General features: G+C 56.9%; 1 protein-coding gene across 2 annotated transcripts; it reads right to left on the reverse strand.

The window, feature by feature from the left end:
• Positions 1-3,909: 3,909 nt before the first annotated feature.
• Positions 3,910-13,999, reverse strand: CYGB (cytoglobin). Of its 2 annotated transcripts, XM_017884911.1 has the most exons (5): positions 13,778-13,999; positions 7,990-8,221; positions 7,510-7,673; positions 5,348-5,403; positions 3,910-5,174 (listed from the first exon to the last, which is right to left on the reverse strand). In XM_017884911.1, the coding sequence occupies exons 1-4, from the start codon at positions 13,918-13,920 to the stop codon at positions 5,361-5,363; spliced, it is 582 nt and encodes a 193-aa protein (XP_017740400.1). In that variant the 5' UTR covers positions 13,921-13,999; the 3' UTR covers positions 3,910-5,174; positions 5,348-5,360. The 2 variants fall into 2 exon arrangements, with proteins under 2 accessions (XP_017740400.1, XP_017740401.1); XM_017884912.1 differs by lacking the exon at positions 5,348-5,403.
• Positions 14,000-14,005: the final 6 nt, after the last annotated feature.

The following is a 14,005-nucleotide window of genomic DNA, read 5'->3' on the forward strand; positions in this document are numbered from 1 at the left end:
GTGGCCGGATCTCAGCTCACTGCAAGCTCCGCCTCCCGGGTTTACGCCATTCTCCTGCCTCAGCCTCCCGAGTAGCTGGGACTACAGGCACCAGCCACCTCGCCCGGCTAGCTTTTTGTATTTTTTAGTAGAGACGGGGTTTCACCGTGTTAGCCAGGATGGTCTCGAACTCCTGACCTCGTGATCCGCCCGTCTCGGCCTCCCAAAGTGCTGGGATTACAGGCTTGAGCCACCGCACCCGGCCTTACTTTTTTTTTTTTTTTGAGACAGAGTCTCGCTCTGTCACCCAGGCTGGAGTGCAGTGTCATGATCTCAGCTCACTGCAACCTCTGCCTCCTGGGTTCAAGCGATTCTCCTGCCTCAACCTCCCGACTAGCTGGGACTACAGGCATGTGCCACCACGCCTGACTAATTTTTGTAGTTTTAGTAGAGATAGGGCTTCACGGTGTTAGCCAGGATGGTCTTGATCTCCTGACCTCATGATTTGCCTGCCTTAGCCTCCCAAAGCGCTGGGATTGCAGGGGTGAGCCACTGCGCCCGGCCCAGAAAAAAATCATTTTACTTTATATTATGTTTTGAGATGGGGTCTTGTTCTATTGCCCAGGCTAGAGTACTACAGCACGATCACACCTCACTGTGGCCTTGACCTCCTGTGCTCAGGCAGTTCTCCCACCTTGGCCTTCCAAAGTGCTGAGATTACAGGCGTTCTTTAAAAAAAATTGACCATTTATTAACTTTTTCCACTTGGTTCCAACTATGGAGGTGACATTTTCTGAGTGTCCTGAGGCTGCACAGAGAATCCCCACTTCCTTCTCCTGCAAATAAACTGGGAAGGGATTCCTCCAGCAGCCCGGCTGCAGCTCCCAAAAACGAAGGAGGAAGTGGTCACCCCAGGAAGGTAACGGGGTCCGCGGCTCAGGAGGCGGCTCCCGGGTGAGGAGCCCTCCGCGGCCAGCAGGGGACGCTGTGGGCCTGCGCCGCCAGAAACCGTTTTGCCAGGGAAGAAGCCGCTGTGCACCCCAGTTCCTGACGCCCACGTCGCTCACAGCCCCAGCTCGCCCGGGGAGCTGACCCACTTGCTCAGCTCCTGGGAGAGACAGCTAACTCTGGGTGTAGAGAACAAAACCAAAGACCAGACGTTGCTCCTTACCCACTAGTCCCCTGTACCCAGGCATAGCCCCCCCCAGAATACCACGCCTTCCCCCAGCAAGGCCTCTTGGGTATCTTGTTTGTCCCAGGTCCGAGTAGCATCACCAGCCCGGGTCTGGCTGATTCGCTAATTGCCAGTGTCCTCTCTGTTGGGAGTGGAGAGCAGGGAGAGCCTTCCAGAAAGGCCACATTCCCAAAGGATTCCAGTTTTGATGAGTTCAGAAGCCCCTTCACCATTCTCAAGCCAAGTGATGTGAAATGAGGAGGGGGAGCTTTCTTCCTGGATGGTTTCCCCTACCCCCGACCTCAGATGCCCCTTTTCCTCCGATAGTCCCTGCGGCCCATGGTTCTATGGCCCCCACTGGCTCTGGTTCCAGCTCTGGCTTTCCTGGGCCCACCAGGGTCCCTGGGCCCAGGACTTGGAAGCTCTCCTGGGTTCCTTCTATTTCTTTTCTTTTCTTTTTTTTTTTTTTTTTTTTTTGAGATGGAGTCTTGCCTCGCCTGCCACCACGCCTGGCTAATTTTTGTATTTTTAGTAGAGATGGGGTGTCACCATGTTGGCCAGGCTGGTCTCGAACTCCTGACCTCGTGATGCACCTGCCTCAGCCTCTCAACGTGCTGGGATTACAGGCGTGAGCCACCGTGCCCAGCCTCTTTTCTTTTCTTTTCTTTTTTTTTTGAGACGGAGTCTCATTCTGTCGCCCAAGCTGGAGTGCAATGGTGCGATCTCGGCTCACTATAGCCTCCTCCTCCTGAGTTCAAGTGATTCTCCTCCCTCAGCCTCCTGAGTAGCTAGGATTACAGGTGCCCGCCATCACACCTGGCTAATTTTTGTATTTTTAGTAGAGACAGGGTTTTAGTAGAGACAGCGTTTCACCATGCTGGCCAGGCTGGTCTCGAACTCCTGACCTCAAGTGATCCACCTCAAGTGATCCGTCTGCCTCGGCCTCCCAAAGTGCTGGAATTACAGGCATGCACCACTCCTGCAGTGAGTGAACATGAAGTTAGAGGTGACTGTGGCTCAGGAAGGCTGCGTGACTTACCCAAGGTCGCATAGCAGTGAGAGATGGAGTCTGGGCCCAGAGCCAGCGTGCTGTCTTTTGGCAGTGCCTCTCTGGAAAGGCTGGACCCACACGGTCCTCTCTGCCCTGCACCGTTTTAGTTCACATAGCTCACTCTTGGCCTGTGCCGGGTACTTGTCTTGCTTTCTAAGAGTGGTTATTTATTGATTCTTTGGATTTCTACTTAGTTCCTCCCCTGTGCCAGGCCCAGGAGACAAAGGCGGAGGCTGCACTCAAGGAGTTCATGGTCTGGGAGACAAGATTCTTCCTGCGTGTCAGCTGAGTCTTCCCAGGCAGCCCGCAGGCCTCCCAAGGGGCAGAGGCTGTTTCCTGCTTCTCCTGCAGCCCACCCGGGGCTGGTGACCTCCTGGTCCCTTCTCAGGGAGCTGCTGCTGCTGCCGCCTCCATCATTGGGTGGGGGCTGGGCAGGCCTGACCCAGCAGGCTATGAGGTGAGGGATAGAGGGCTGGGGAAGGGATCTGGGAGCTGAGAGCTCAGGGAAGGTGTTGGGGGTTTAAGGCTGATGAAAGCAGGCTTCCTTTCTCAAACACCCAAGGGCTGATATACCACATGTAACTTGAGCAGCAGGGCCGAGCCCTCAGCTCTGCGTGTGCACAGCCTCCCGTGTTCAGGTCTAGAAGGTCAAGGTTCAGGCCAGGCGCGGAGGCTCACGCCTGTAATCCCAGCACTTTGGGAGGCTGAGGTGGGCGGATTACCTGAAGTCAGGAGATCAAGACCATACTGGCCAACATGCTGAAACCCCGTCTCTACTAAAAAATACAAAAATTAGCCGGGCATGGTGGTTCATGCCTGTAATCCCAGCTACTTGGGAGGCTGAGGCAAGAGAATCACTTGAACCCATGAGGCAGAGGTTGCGGTGAGCTGAGATCGCGCCATTGCACTCCAGCCTGGGCAACAACAGCGAAACTCCGTCTAAAAGAAAGAAGGTCAAGGTTCAATCCTTGGCTCTATAACTAAAGCACTGGGACAAACAGGGCCCTTTTGTGTGGATATCTCGCCTCTGATTCCTTCCTCCCTATTGTACCCTTCCTGGGAGGAGAATTCCAGAACCAAACCTTAAAAACCTCCTGACTTTTGTTGTTGTTGTTGAGACGGAGTCTTGTTCTGTCACACAGGCAGAGGCACTATCTCGACTCACTGCAACCTCCTCCTCCTGGGTTCAAGCGATTCTCCTGCCTCAGCCTCTTGAGTAGCGGGACTACAGGCGCGCGCCACCACGGCCGGCTAATTTTCGTATTTTTAGTAGAGATGGGGTTTTATCACGTTGGCCAGGATGGTCTTGATCTCCTGACCTCAAATGATCCGCCCGCCTTGGCCTCCCAAAGTGCTGGGATTACAGGCGTGAGGCACCGTGCCCAGCCTTGCCTCCTGACCTTTTAACAAGGCTGACCTCCCCCAGCCCCCACAAAACCCCAGTTCCAGTTTCCAGCCCTGTGTTCTTGATGAACCGGGTGAGGAACCCACAGCAATCTTAATCCCCAATTTAGAGAGAAGCCCAGGGGGAGCCAAAGGTGAGACACAGGTGATGGGGTGCCCTTGGTGTGGGACAGGGGATGGGGTGCCCTTGGTGTGGGAGGTCAGGGGAGGACTTTCAAGAAAAAGGCCTGAGCCCAGAACCAGGGATGGGGGACAGAGGTGAGGGCAGGTGGCAGGAAGAGACTGCACGAGTGTGCACAGGTACAGCAAGAACAGGTCTGTTTAATGACACAGCTGGGTCTGGTTACAAACATCAGAAACTAGAAAAGGAGGACAGGCAGTTACACAGATGAAGATGAGGATGGGCCAGGAGGGGACACAGGCATAGTAGCCACAGCAGCAAAACATCCTTGGAGACGATACATGTGACCAAGGGGCACACATGGGGGCCCCCCAGCAAGGCTGGCGCACATGAATAGACGGGGCCGACTGCCGGCCAGGAGGAGAGGGGGGTGGGGAAAGCCCTCAGCCCTCAGGGCTGAGGGGGAGACCCAGGCATGTGGTCTCGCCAACCTGCTGCCCAGCAGCCCGGATTCCCCGGGGCTACCCTGGTGGCCAAGGCAGGTGGAGCTGGCGGTGGAGGTTTCTGGATGGAGGCCCCTCCACTAGTGCGCTCATCCCATCCAGAACTTCGCTCTGCCCTTGCCCATTCTAGGGCAGTCAGTGAGTCAGTTCCTCTGAGGGAGCAGGGGGAGCCCACTCCTTTCTGCCTGGAAGTGGAATTCAGGAGTGTGGGGAGCTGGTCTGAGAAGCGCTGGGCTTTGCCGCCAAGCCAGGTCGCCCCAGCCCTACCCCTCCAGGCCCAGGTCCTCTGCGCTGCTGTGGGATTTCCTCTTTGCCAGAACACTCTGTTCTCTGCACAACCAGAACAGCTCCCTGCCCCACTCACAGGTGGGGGCCAAACCGAGGCTTCTGGGCCCCGTGGATACACATTCTAGATATGTACGTGTGTATATATATGTGTATATATATATTTATATATAGCTCGTATATAGAATATATCTGTATATATGGTAGATGTGTGCGTGATACTCTAGATGGTGATGTGGAGGCCTGCATGCCGGCTGGGCTGATAGAAACGGGGCTGGTTTATTCCCTAAGGGTCTCCTAGACCTGTCCCGCTTCCTGCCAGCTGCTCAGCTAGGTCTCTCTCTAACAGTGAGTAGAAAAGCTAAGAAGAGTGGGCCCCGCTCTGCGAGCAGGAAGGGTCCCCCACCCTGCCCGCCGTGCTGGGGTCAGCATCCAGGCAGCCAGCGCCGCCTCCCGGCAGCTCCAGTGGGGGACCGTGGCCGCCACAGAGGCCTCCTTCGGGGAAGTTGAGTCAGGGATTCCTCCAGCTTCCTTGGCACCCAGAAATGGAGCGTCAAGAAGGGTCTTCAGAACTCGGCCTTCTGCTCAAGGTGCTGCCAGGGAGGGGGGTGGAGGGAGGGGTCCTACGGCCCCGAAGAGGGCAGTGTGGCCGGTGGGCTGTGGATGAGATAGGAAGGGAAGGACATACGTTACCAGAGGCAGGGAAGGACCCTTGGGGGAAAGGGGGAGGACCTGGGGCTGGTGAGGCTCACTTCCTGCCAAGAGAGCCGGCACAGTGCAGTTGAAAGCAACCGTGAGACCCAAGTTCTAGTCTCCGTCCTGCTACGAACCTGCTGTGTGATCTCAGGCAAGTCTGCTGGCCCATGGGAGCTCCGGATCTTTTTCTCTAAAATGTGAATAATGTCTGTCTTGTGACAAACTGGGTAAAAAAGTGTTTCACAAACTGCATAGCACCATACCAATGTGAGCTCTTTTTCCATTAATTCTGAAATGTGGCGCATTCTGTCGGGCCTGTCTCGTCCCTCCTCGGGCCACCCATCTGTATTCTCGGTACACACAGCCCCCACTGCAATCATCGTGCCCCCCCGCCCCCACCCACGCAAAGGCGCACACCCTGGAGCAGAGACAGCTCAATAAACGGTGACGCCTGGCCCACCCCTGCTTCCCTGATAAGAGAAGTTGGGCGAGGGCCTTCTACGACTCTGCTCTGTAACTCTGTCCTACCCTCAAGCCCGTGGGGACCCTGGCAGCCAGAGGCTCTGCAGGCTCAGGCCAGGGACACTAGGGGTGGGCTAGAGGATGTAAAGGGATGCGGGGCAACCCCACCACTTGACGGCTGGGAGCTAACCCCCATGGGGTGTCAGTTTCCACGGTAGCCCATCTCCATTCAGTCCACAAGGAGCAGAAGTGGGCGGAGGAGGAGACTTCGGCAGTTTCCAAATGTTTGGGGTTTGGAGAGATCTTAGTCCCTAGGGCAGGGTGGGGAGGGCAGGATGGGCAGCGTGCTGGGGAACTTGGGCCATGTGTTTCTGATTCACTGGAGCTCGCGCCCAGCCAGCTCTCTTTCCAGTCCCTCTTGGCCCTTGTAAAAAAGCCCTTTTCTCTGGAAGCAGGAAGTCTTGTGTCCTGGCTGTAAACAAACTCATCTTTGGCAGCAGAGCTTGCCTGGGGAAAGGGGTGGGAGGGCAAGCAAGCCCCCTCCCCTCCTCTTCCCCTGTCTTTTCCTGGGACCCTCTGGGTGACAGCTGATGGGGAGTGAGGAGGCAACCACAGCTCTCCACGCTCTGCCAGTGCCCTCCTCTGCTGGGCCAACATCTGCTTGTTTCCCATTGACTCCTAGGTCTCAGGCAGGCCAGGGCCCAGCTGTGCACATCTGGAGTTGGCTTGGCTCCAGCCAGCAGTTCCCGAGGACTCCACTCTCTTGGGGTGGTGCTGACGGGAGAAGGGGGAGGGGAGCAGGAGCCAGCCCGAGGCCAGTGTGGTCAGCAGCAGGAAGGGCAGGAGGCCTGGCGTCCCCAGCTGCCCTCAGGGGACCTCCTCCAGGAGCTGTGCCTGTGAACAGGAGGGCCGGCAGTCTTGGGGGCCCATGCGGAGCCCGGCGGGAGACGCCGCCTTTTCCATGGGAAACTGCTGGGAATGTTTCTCTACCACGCGTGTCCTGGGCTGCTAGCTGACCTCTGCTTCCCATTCCCGCCTCCGCTCCTCTCACTCCTTCCTACTCCAGCCTTGCCTCCGCCTCTCCATTCAGCTCCCAGAGTCAGCCTCCCCTTGGGGGCCCAGGGAGGCTGAGTGTTCCCAACTGCCACGTCTGGGGGCTAGCCCTCCCCTCACGCTCCGAGTCAGCAGGAGTCACAGAGGCCGGCCACCCTCCTTGAGCCACCTCCTGGGCCCAGAACTGGAAGCCCAGCCTCCAGGTCAGCCTGGAAGTAAACATCCCCTTGCTTGTGTGCGTGTGAGTGACACCCATGTAGCTCCCTCGTGGGCTAGGGCATGTGTGTGTGTATATGTGTCCTCATGATCCTCCTGGCTCTAGCCCTGTTGAGGCAGAGGGCATTTAGCAGCACTGGTCGGCATGAGATGGAAAAACAGCCCCTTGTGATTGGCACCCAGGGAGGAAGTGGCTGGGCTGGCCTGGGCTGCCTCTAAGCCTGACGATCGGACCTTCCCGCCAGGAGCCTCTGGCGCCTCTCTGCCTGGGCAGCTGTGGCTTTGGGTGCTCTGAGCACTCTCTGGCTCTAGGGAAGGCGAAGGCTATTTGGGAGGATTTTTGCTCAGGGCTCATGGCTCTGCACAGCCTGAAGTCACAGGGGAGCCATCTTGAAGGCCTTTTCCTATTATTCCTGTTCTTACATGTCAGACCCCAGAGTTGGCCTGCCTCAAGTGTGCCTGCCCAGGTGGTCAGCCCCAGGGCCCCAGGAGAGATGGGAGACCTCGGGGACAGGAGAAGACATGGCAGGGAGGCTGCCCAGCCCACCCTCGCCCGCCTCCTCACGTGGTGGCGTTGGGGACCTGCTGCACCCAGCCCACTTCCTTGTAGGCAGCGGTCACGTGGCTGTAGATGAGGCCACGCAGCTTGGCCCAGGCTCTCTGCGTCTCAGGTGGGAAGTCATTGGCACATTCCTCAGCGACCACCTCCAGAATGACCCCAGAGAGGATCTGGGGGCAAAGGGAGGAAGGGGGAGTGAATGCCTGGGCACCCTGCGTCCCGCAACCCCCAGGCCCCTCCGCCCCATGTGTGGCCAAGAGGATCATTCCTAATAAAACAGTCTGGCAGCTCTGGAACCCAGTGCTCTCAGGACAAGGGTTACCCTGGACTGAGCCCCTCCATCCTGCTGCCGGGCACTGCCCCTCCCTCTCGAAGCCACTCAGGGGATCACCTCTGCTGCCCCAGGGAGCCCTCCCAGAGCCTGCGAGCTGCAGATGGCCATGAAGCGTGGGCAGTGGCGGCTCTGCAGCAGATCAGGGCGCATACCTTGAAGTACACTGGTTCCACCTTGTGCTTGAGGGCATGGGCTTTCCCCACAAGGGCCAGCACAGAGGACACCTTGTCAGGGTCGTGCAGGTTCTCCACGACAGTGTTGAGGGCCCCCATGACTCGGCAGGCGTGCTTCCGCAGCTGGGGGCTCCGCTCCATCTCCAGGGGTTCCTCCATGTGCTTGAACTGGCTGAAGTACTGCTTGGCCGAGGGGAAGTTCACAAAGAACCTGGCAAGAGGAACAGGGGTGGTCGCTGAAGCTGGAAGCTGCCTCGGGCCCACCCTGAAGCTGCCAGGATAGTGGGGGCTGAAGAAGTGGACCCCAGTCCCCCCAACCCCTGCACCATCACTGTTTTCACTACCATTCGTAGACCTCAGCATAGACCCTCCTTGCTCTGGCCAAGCCGGCTCGCCCCTACCAAGTCTAGCCGTGTCTATCTGCCAGGCTTGCCCAGGCTGGTGGCTTCCTCTCCCAGGCCTCTGTCTTCCTCGCTTCTTGCTTCCTTCCCAAACTCTACACCCTCTTCAGGGCCTGCTCTAGTCATAGCTGAGACGGTAAGAGCTCAGGTTCTGCAATCATGAGTTGATCTGAAATTAAATCCTCTCCAGTTGGTCTGAAACTGTTCTGATTCTCCCAAAATACTGCTTTCATGAAGTCATGCTCATGCTTGAAAACATTCAATGGCTCCCTATTGTCTGCCACAGCGAAACTCCTTAACCCGGCATTCCAGACTTCTGAACTGTCCCCCACCCACTTCTTCAAACTCATGTCCACATTCCCCACTATACTCGCATCATCCCAGTCCTGGCTCAGTGGCTTTACTTACCGTTGGGAAAATGTCCCTCGGGTGAGCCACATTCCTTTCTACTACCCTTTTCCTGTGTCAGACATGCCTTACCTGGAGCAGACTGGCCCAGGCGAAATGCTTTGCCCCCAAGGCCATTGGCACCACTCAGGTGACCCTCCCTGCCCTCCATCCAGCCTGTCAGACGGGATCCCAAGGCTCTCACGCACCCTCTGACCCCCTGCCCTAGCTGGGGCGTTGCAGCGTGGAAAATGACAACAGCTTTTTTTTTTTTTTTTGAGATGGAGTCTCACTCTGTCATCCAGGCTGGAGTGCAGTGGTGCAATCTTGGCTCACTGCAATCTCTGCCTCCTGGGTTCAAGTGATTCTCTTGCCTTAGCTTCCTGAATAGCTGGGACTACAGGCATCCGTCACCACGCCCGGCTAGCTAATTTTTTGTATTTTTAGTAGAGACGGGGTTCCACCATGTTGGAGGCTGGTCTCAAATTCCTGACCTCAGGTGATCCACCTGCCTCAGCCTTCCAGAGTGTGGGGATTACAGGTACGAGCCACCACGCCCAGCCGACAATGACTTTTGCACCTCCCCTCAGAACTTACATAACTTAAGTGAATCCCCAGAAAATTTATGGAGTGTCCTGGACCTGTTCTTCCAGGTTGTTCTGCCCCTTCATGTGTCCCCTTTGTGATCAGAGAGAGCTGATAATTTGCGGAAGCAGCCCTTTGGCCAGCAATCAAGTCTCAGACGTGAGGGCTAGAACAGATGTGGAGAGGGCATCTGGCCGGGTCGTCCCTGCTGGTGGTGGAGCTGCTACTGGCGGGGGAAGTTTGCACAGTGACCAGGGCACAGTCTGTGTGGAGACTCAGGAGGGCGCCTCCCAGAGGCCAACTGTGATCTTGGGCAAACTGCTTCACAAGCTCCCTGTCTGTAGAAGGGCGAGAGGAGGGCTGTGCTCACTGCTTCATGGATACATGGGTGAGGACACGTGAGGTGATGGGTTTGAAAATACATTGAATTTTCTGGAGAAGCACTGTAATGGGGGACAAATGTGAAAAACCCAATTTGGACTTAAACAAGCATCTCAAACTTTGGAGGTTTTACAATTGCAATAAAAAATAATGATATGGCCAGGCACGGTGGCTCACGCCTGTAATTCTAGCACTTTACGATGCCAAGGCGGGTGGACTGCTTGAGCTCAGGCGTTTGAGACCAGCCTGGGCAATGTGGCAAACCCTGTCTCTACAAAATACAAAAAATGAGCCAGGTGTGGTGGCGCACACCTTTGATTCCAGCTACTCAGGAATCTAAAGTGAGAGGATCACTTGGAGGCCAAGGCTGCAGGGAGCCAAGATTGTGCCATTGCACTCCAGCCTGGGTGACAGTGAGACCCTGAATCAAAAGAAATAATGATAATAATAATAATAAAAGGCCAGGTGTGGTGGCTTATGCCTGTAATCCCAGAACTTTGGGACGCCAAGGCAGGAAGATCACTTGAGGCCAGTTCGAGACCAGCCTGGGCAACATAGTGAGATCCTGTCTCCAGAAAAAAAGAAAAAAATTGGCTGGGTGTGGTGGTGCCCATCTGTACTCCTAGCTACTTGGGAGGCTGCAGCAGGAAGTTCCGATCGCATCATGAGCCCAGGATTGGAGGCTGCAGTGAGCCTTGATGGCACCACTGCACTCCAGCTTGGGTGACAGAGCAAGATCCTGACACAAAATATTAACAATGATATATATATATTTGCCTGATGTTACAATGTTTTGTACTTTTCTTTTCTTTTCTTTTTTCTTTTTGAGACAGAATCTTACTCTGTTGTCCAGGCTGGAGTGCAGTGGTGCAATCTTGGCTCACTGCAACCTCTGCCTACCGGGTTCAAGGGATTCTCCTGCCTCAGACTCCCAAGTTAGCTGGGATTACAGGTACCCGCCACCACACCTGGCTAATTTTTGTGTTTTTAGTAGAGACGGGGTTTTACCATGCTGGCCAGGCTGGTGTTGAACTCCTGACCTCCAGTGATCTGTCTGCCTCAGCCTCCCAAAGTGCTGGGATTACAGGTGTGAGCCACCGTGCCCGGCCTGTTATTGTATTTAATTGCCACAGCTAAGCAGGTATTACTTCTATTTTACTGATGAGGAAAGAACAGGGAACATTTATTGAGCACTTACTGTATGATCTCACGAATCCTTGCAGTTCTCTCCTGAGATAGGTACTGTTTTAATCCTCATCCTATGAATTAGGAATTGATGTCCAAGATTGCCCAACAAAATAGATGGCAGCACCAGGAAAGGGCCCAGGCAGGCCCTACTTTGACAGTTTCCCTACACTGCCTGGAGACAGCTGTGCCAGGGGATCGTGGCCTGGTAACCAGGTGTCTCCTGCCTCAGCACCCACCACCGGGTTGTGGTCCTGAGGAATGACAGTCTCAGGGAGCCCCCACCCAGACCCTCCATGGTTCTGTGGCCCCTGGGGCCCATGTGCCTGGCTCCTTCCTCCTGACTCTGAGATGTTTCCACCTGAGACCCTCCCGATCTCAGCCTGTGCTGCCAGGGAGGAGTCTCCACAGCCAGCCCTGGGGAGTTTCTCAGCTCCCAGAGACATCTGGGCTTCCAAGAGAGCCTGAAATAGGCCTGTCTGAGTGTGAGGAGGAAGGTGTCAGAGTTACAACCAGGAGGGAGGGTGGGTGTTCCCTCTTGGGCTCCTCCTTGGCAGGGAATGGAAGTGTGGGGTCTGCCTCAGGCTCCAAAAGCAACGCCTCCTCCACCCCCATCAACGTGGCAACTTCTCCAGGTTGGGGATGTAGAGGTGCAGCTGCCTCCTTCCTGCCTTGCAGGCTAATAAGGGCTGATGGCACTGGCCTGGCGCAGTGGGGAGGGCAGAGGTGAGAGTGCTGGCCAGAGGGCTGCAGCTGGGGCCTTGACCTTGAGGATGTGTACGTTGTGTGTGGGAAGACAGGGCGCTGTGTCAAGACTGATGGGCCTAGGATCTGAGGAGGGACCTTCAGGAGCCCTTATCCCCCTTTCCTCCCCTTTCCCCACTGACCAGGCCCTGGACAGAGACAGGAGGAGAGAAAAAGGAAAGCAAAGCCCTGCAGGGCTTGGGTTGGCAGGTAGTGGCTAAGACAAAGCTGGGCCAGGCTGTCCTGGGGCTGGGCTCTAGTCCACACAGAAGTGGAGTCAGAGTAGTGAGGGGTTACTCTGGGCACTGAGCCCATTGGTAATGACCTCCCCCAGCCCAGGCCCAGGCCCCCAGCCCAGGGAACTGGAAGAGGGGTGTAGAGAGAGAAAGAAATCCAAGCTGAAAACTCGGACTGTCCAGACATGGCCCTGGTCTCAGTGTTTCATTTCCCCCTTGGCATCTGCCATTCCCTGGTCCCCTTCCTGGGGAGGGTCAGTGGTGCCCCGAGATGTGGATGGTGAGCCCTTCCTCCACGTATCCGCACAGGTACATGGCAGGGGTTGGGACAGAAAACCTCCAAGGTCCTGAAGACCCTGCCTTACTTCTTCATGGTGACACATAAGTGTGCCAGATGCATGCGAGGCCGGTGGGCTGCAGGTGCTGACACGCGGCTGACGGCGCCCTCCGAGGATGCAGTCTGGCGCGTCTGCGGCTCTGCTACCCACTGTGTCCTTGTGTGGGTGCCGGCACGTGTGGGGATCGGTGGTTCCAAGCGTCTGAGGCCCTAGTATCCCAGTGTCCCTCTTAGCTTCCTGCCACTCCCAGCTGTGTTGCTGGGCCTGGGGGCTGCTGAGATAGCTGCCCTATCCTCGGGAGCACTCCTGTAACTCCTTAGAAGGGCTTCCTGCTGTTTTTCCTCCAAAATCTGCTTCTGAGTTGGAATCAGGGCATATCATGGTGGAACTGGATAGGTCCCAGGCTTGGGAGAGGCCACAGGGAGAAGAAGCTGGAGACGGAGCTGGCCTGGGAGTCAGGCATGCACTAAAGCTGCCCTTCCAGAGCGAGGCTTCACGCCGTCTGCACATGACAAGGCTGCCCTACTCTGGCCTAGATTTGCCCACTTTCCTCTGCCAAGAACAGGGGCTTGAGGGTGAGCATGGTCTGGGGCTCCTCCGCCTGCACCCCCAGGGACCAGCACGTGTGGGAAGAGAGCATGCATTTGTAGCTAGAGTCAGTGACTAGCTTTCGAGGCTTGGACACATCACCTCTATGAGGATGGTGTGTGTGCTCTATGCGCAGGTGTGTGAAGAACGGGGTGCTCTCTGTTTGTGGGTTTCTCGGGGGCATGTGGTGCCTGAATGACCCCTAAGCCCAAACCACTGCATTTCCTCCCTAGGTGGGGGGTTTTAGGGTTAGGCCCTGTCTCCTGAAGCTTCTCTCTTCTTCTCCTCAGCCTCCTAACTCAGCAGGGATTGTATCCTAGGGGACTGTTTGCTTCTCCACTCACCTGTGCCTGCCCTGGGAGCTCCTGCTGGTCCCTGCCCTCCAGCAGGAAGAGGGCAGCTGGGAACACTGGACCCCCGTGCTCTCCTCCTTCTCAACCTCTGCTCTTTGCTCTCTGTTCTTCCAAGAGGCTGCGAATCCGGCAAGCGGCTGAGCTGGAGACAGGGGTCTGCTCCTCTTTGTCCCCCTTCTTAGTTGAGCCTCGGTTTTCCCATCTCTAAAATGGGGTGCCCCTGCTACTCCCTTTGAAAGGCCAGAAAAATGTGTCTGACAGCTTGGCTAGGTGTCTGGGGTCGCTGGCCGAGCAAGGAGTTCTGAGGCTGGGGAGAGGAGGAGGACCGAGGTGCTCTCCTGCATCTCGTTCCTAGTTCCTGGTGAGCACCGCGCCGGAGCCAGGGAAGGCTCAACCAAGGCTTCGTTCACCCCAAGGCGCCCCACGCTGCCTGCCCCGCCGACCTCGGACCGGCCCCATTCGCGGCTGGGGAGGTGGCGCTGGAGCTCGGACCCGGGCCCAGCCCGCCTCTGCCCGGAGCCGCTGCCGCCCTCCCTGCCCAGGGCCCGGCCGGGCCAGGCGACACCTACCTCACCAGGATGGCCACCCCCACGTCCTCGCAGTTGGCATAGAGCCGGGCCCACGTAGCCTGCACCGCCTTCCTCTCCGCCTCGGACAGCTCCTCGCTCCGCTCCCTGCGCTCGATCTCCATCTCGCCTGGCACTTTCTCCATGAGCAGCTCCAAGCCCAGCCCGGCTTTGCTCGGCGGCGGCGGTGGCGGGGCGCGGGGCGCGGGGCGCGGAGCGCGGGGCGCGGGG

The sequence above is a fragment of the Rhinopithecus bieti genome, unplaced genomic scaffold (genome assembly GCF_001698545.2).
Source record: "Rhinopithecus bieti isolate Rb0 unplaced genomic scaffold, ASM169854v2 scaffold_13400, whole genome shotgun sequence".
In the NCBI taxonomy this organism is placed as follows: Eukaryota; Metazoa; Chordata; class Mammalia; order Primates; family Cercopithecidae; genus Rhinopithecus; species Rhinopithecus bieti.